The sequence below is a fragment of the Schistocerca nitens genome, unplaced genomic scaffold (genome assembly GCF_023898315.1).
Source record: "Schistocerca nitens isolate TAMUIC-IGC-003100 unplaced genomic scaffold, iqSchNite1.1 HiC_scaffold_517, whole genome shotgun sequence".
NCBI classification, from domain to species: domain Eukaryota; kingdom Metazoa; phylum Arthropoda; class Insecta; order Orthoptera; family Acrididae; genus Schistocerca; species Schistocerca nitens.
Window position 1 is genome coordinate 116,150 of NW_026046050.1, and position 4,397 is coordinate 120,546.

At 61.6% G+C, this 4,397-nt stretch overlaps 1 protein-coding gene across 1 annotated transcript; it reads left to right on the forward strand.

Moving 5' to 3' along the window:
- The first annotated feature begins 379 nt into the window (after positions 1-379).
- Positions 380-1,159, forward strand: LOC126232457 (uncharacterized). Its single transcript, XM_049942712.1, has one exon. It carries the CDS (start codon positions 380-382, stop codon positions 1,157-1,159), a length of 780 nt encoding a protein of 259 aa, XP_049798669.1.
- The last annotated feature ends 3,238 nt before the right edge of the window (positions 1,160-4,397 follow it).

A 4,397-nucleotide genomic window follows, 5' to 3' on the forward strand; every position in this document is an offset into this window, starting at 1 on the left:
CGTTCGGACGTGAGGCGTCAGGTGGCCGCACCTACCTTACGGCCGGACATCTTAGGTTAGGCTAAGGGCGCCGAGGTCACGTTACGTTCACCTTCGGGCGCCACACGTAGCTGTCACAGGTAGGTAGTAGTTCGGTCGGTCGGTCGTCGGCAAGCCGCAAAAAACTACAGACGACGTCGACAACAAGACCGAGCAGGAGGCAGATATATACCGAGCGCCAAAGAGACCGACCACACACACACACACACACACACACACACAAAACAACAAACACCACCCACCGGCCAAAGGGGCACCAAAAAAACCCACAAAGCCGAGCACCACACGTCGCGACCAGAGGCAACCCGCAACCGCAACGGCGCTTTCCGCACCGGGCCGGATGCACGTACGACAACACCGCTACCCGTACACAAGGCCTCCCATTGCACACAGCCGCTCTGTGTTCAACATCATCAATGGCGCGCCCGCGGCTCGTCGCGGTCGCAGCCATGACGCCGCCGCCACTTTTGCACCAACACATTCACGCACCGCAAAACAGCTCGCCGACCCACCGACACAGCACAGCCGACAAACAAAAACAACCGCGGCGGCGGCAACAAAACAAAACAAACACCTCGCACCAAGCGTCCGACAGAAAACAAACGGACAGGCACACAGGCCTCTGCTAACGACCACGACACAGCGGCACGCTGCCCCTTTCCCGCCACTCTCGATTCACAGCGCACGCGACCCCGTCGTCGACGACGACACGCGACGGGCTCGCTTCCCGCAACCTACACCTTTCCGCCACTACGCACGGCTCCACCCGACGCCCGTCGCAACGGCACTACTGCACGCACTATCACCCCCGCCGCCGCCGCCGCCGCCGCCGCCTCCTCCTCTCTCCCCCTTCCCGTACACAACAACACAGCCAAAAACACACTCACGACCCAAACATAACAACATGGCACGTGCATCGGCGCACACCCCCAACCAGTCACCGTCGACACAACCACACGCAAGGCACGGAAAAACCGGCGTCCTTCCACGTTGCCATCAAAGCAGCACAAACAACCACACAGGAGGAACCACCAACAACTGCCGGCCGGCCGGCAACCACCAAACGCACATTCCCGCTCGCCACCACACACCTCTCGGCAGCCGTTTCGCAAAGACATGACATGACATGACGCGACATCATCGCATCACGGGCGACGCACGCACACCGACCCACTTTCCCGCCCGTCTCTCTCTCTCTTTTTCTTCCGACGCCTTCGGCCGAGCACACACGTACGTGGCACAACGCCCAACACAGTCACACACAGTCGACAGGCGCACGCCCAGGCACGCAACGACGCAGCGCAGCAAAGGCGCCCGCGACACATACCTCCTCTCCCGTCTCGCCGCCGACCGCCAGCCAGCCACTCGCAATGTGCACTGGCCAACCGGACACACGTCCACCGCGCCGCCTCCGACCACCCGCCAGGGGGCGCTCACGTCCGCGACAACAGCGCGGCCCGCCGCCGGGCGGGCCCAGCCCGGCCCAGGCGGCGCGCGCTGCTCTGCACTCGGCGCGCCGCGCCACACATCCTGCTGCAGACCGGGCTCGTCTCTCTGTACGCGTCTGCGTCTGCCCGCATCTCATCTTCCTGCGCATCAACACAAACGAGGCCACGTGAGCAAACCCCCGTCACAACGCCACATCACGCACTGCCTTGTCGACCGCCTAAATAAATGCACTCACCCACCAGCCATCCGCTTCGTCCTCTTCTTGCTTACTCGTTGTTCGTCGTTGTTGCTGCTGCACCAGCACCAGCACCAGCACCGGCGGCGGCGGCGGCGGCGGCGGCGGCGGCGGCGGCGGCGGCGGCGGCGGCGGCGGCGGCAGCGGCAGCGGCAGCGCACACAGCCCCCAGCCGGCCGCATCCGAGGGGGCCCCGCCGCCAGCGTCGCCTCCTTGGGCACAGGTGCGGTGCTGTGGCCGCCCATCCAACCGCATTTGCTGGCCGTCCCAGCCGCCAGGCAGGCGTTCCCACTGCCGCGCACCGCCTCTGCTGCAGAAGACGAACAAACGAAACGTACAAACATACACGCACCCGAAGCGTGGCCACACACGGACGGGACCGACAGGCTCCAAGGCGACCAAACGATGGAAAAACAAACACAAAAACAAAAGACACGCGAGCGAGCGAGCAAGCACGCAGTCGCCTCGCCTCTGTCCTCCCGCCCCCGCCCTTCTCCCCACCACATGCCCACAAACACCACCGCCTGCCCGCATCTCCACATTCGCCCCCTCCATTTGTTCCCTTGCGTTCGTTCCTTCCTTCCTTCCATGTGTCTGCGTGCGCGGCGCCTCTCCAACATCCGCCGTCCGTCCGTCCCGTTTTCGCCGTACCACACGCCACCGTCGGCGCCGCCTCGCCTCCTCCCAGTCCACCACCGCCGCCGCCCCTGTCCGCCCCGCACACCACCATACACCGCTGCTTGTCCCGGCCGTTGCCACCAAAGGCGCCAGCCGCAAACCGCGCCAAACGCCGCAGCGCGCGTGCGTCCTTCCTTCTTGCTTGCTTCTCCGTGCCGACGCTGCCTCTATTCCCGCACCCATTCGGCCGACAAGCACTGGCGTCGACGACACAGCCGTTGGGCTCCGGCACTGCGCGTACCGGAGTTACACGCGCACCCCCCCTCGCGAACGCACGACTCATTCTCTTTGTTGTTTCTCCTCTTTCTTACGTCTTCGTTTCTTGTTTGTTTGTTTGTTTGTTTTTTTTTTTTTCCTCCCACCGCCGCATGTGACACAATGGCCTCCCTCCCCCTTTCGTTCGTTGTCGCCGCTTTGTTTCTCTTTCTCATTGGTGCACGTCCGACGCGCTCCATTTCCACCACACCACGGCCATCGGCCTCCTCAACGGGCAGGCGCAGTGTGCCATTCTCCGGCGCACAAGCACACCGCGCGGCTCGCTCTCCTCGCCCCCACGCCACGCCACGCCACGCAGCACAAATGATGCTGTCTCGCAACACGACACACGGTGCGCACACCCCCGACCACGCGGCTCTTAAAAGGCATGGCACCGGCGACATGCGCCGCCCCGGCCCGCATCCGTCGTCTCACGTTCACTGCCGGCCGCGTCTGAGGCTACAACCGCACCACAACAACGGTCCCCTCCCGGCAACACATTTGTTGCACAAACACAACCGCCGAGCGCAGCGCGAGCCACCCACACGCGCCCTCCCCGTCTTTAAAAGCCTCCGCGTCTCCTTTCTCCTTTCGCGCCCCTCCCATCTCCCGAATATGCCAGCAGCGGTGCCACTACCGCGAAACGGACACGCCTTCCGGGCCACATGCAAGGGCACGCCCACCACCAACTACTGCCATATTCGCGGACGCAGTTAGGCAACACGCAACGCACTCTCCACCTACTTTCTCTCTCTCGTCCATTCTCTTTAAAACACACGAACCAACCAACCACGGCTAACACACTTTTTCGCGACACCTTTGACTGCGTTATCTTGACCGTGACGGCAGCTATCGACCTTCCAATTCCCCACTAAACACACACACACCCCTACATACACACCCTTCGCTACACCGGACAACAACAGCGTACACAACAGGAGGGCACACGAAACGGCAGGCAAGGGCAACGCATTCTCATAGATTCCTCCTCCGAGCCATGTCGGCGAACGTTTCATCCGGGAAGGCAATGCAATTCAGCCGTCACCACGGCCGACACCTGCAGCCGCGCCGTAAACGCCTTTCAGTGCGGCTGCAATGCACGGGAACGTTCCGTTGCTATAGACAGCGCCTCTCCGTTTTTCCCTGCTTCGTTTTCCGGTGATTGCTTCTCCATTTTGTTTGTTTTATTACTTTCCGTTCCCCTCCTCCACCATTGTTTCCGTCCCCAACAGTTTTGCTCATTCCACACGTTCTGCCCAGACACGACACTCGACCGATCAAAGGTCAGCCTTTCGTCACCGTTCGCGGCGCCGACGGTGCCACAGTGCGACTGGTGTGAACACCGACACGTTGCCATGACGCCGGTGTACCGCGCCGATATTGACAGTTACTCAGAGCCGCCGGATCGGATCACATCACCGACACACCTGCCATTTCACACCGGGGGACACAGACCAACGAAACGCGTGTACGCCCATAACAACAAACAACGACCGTCGTCGTCTAGCCTCACGCTTACTGTACTCAACCGAACACACGTGCACCGTGAATGACGTGCGTGCGCACAACAGTCCAATCAATCATCAGTCAAACTGCAGAAACGGCTATCATCAAATCAAGGGCCAAATAGGTACACCACCGTGCGTGTCGCCTACCCCACCCGCCCGTACATTTCTTGGCGACTTCGTAATGGATGATAGTACGACACGTCCATTTAAAACGTCACCAACACACACACACC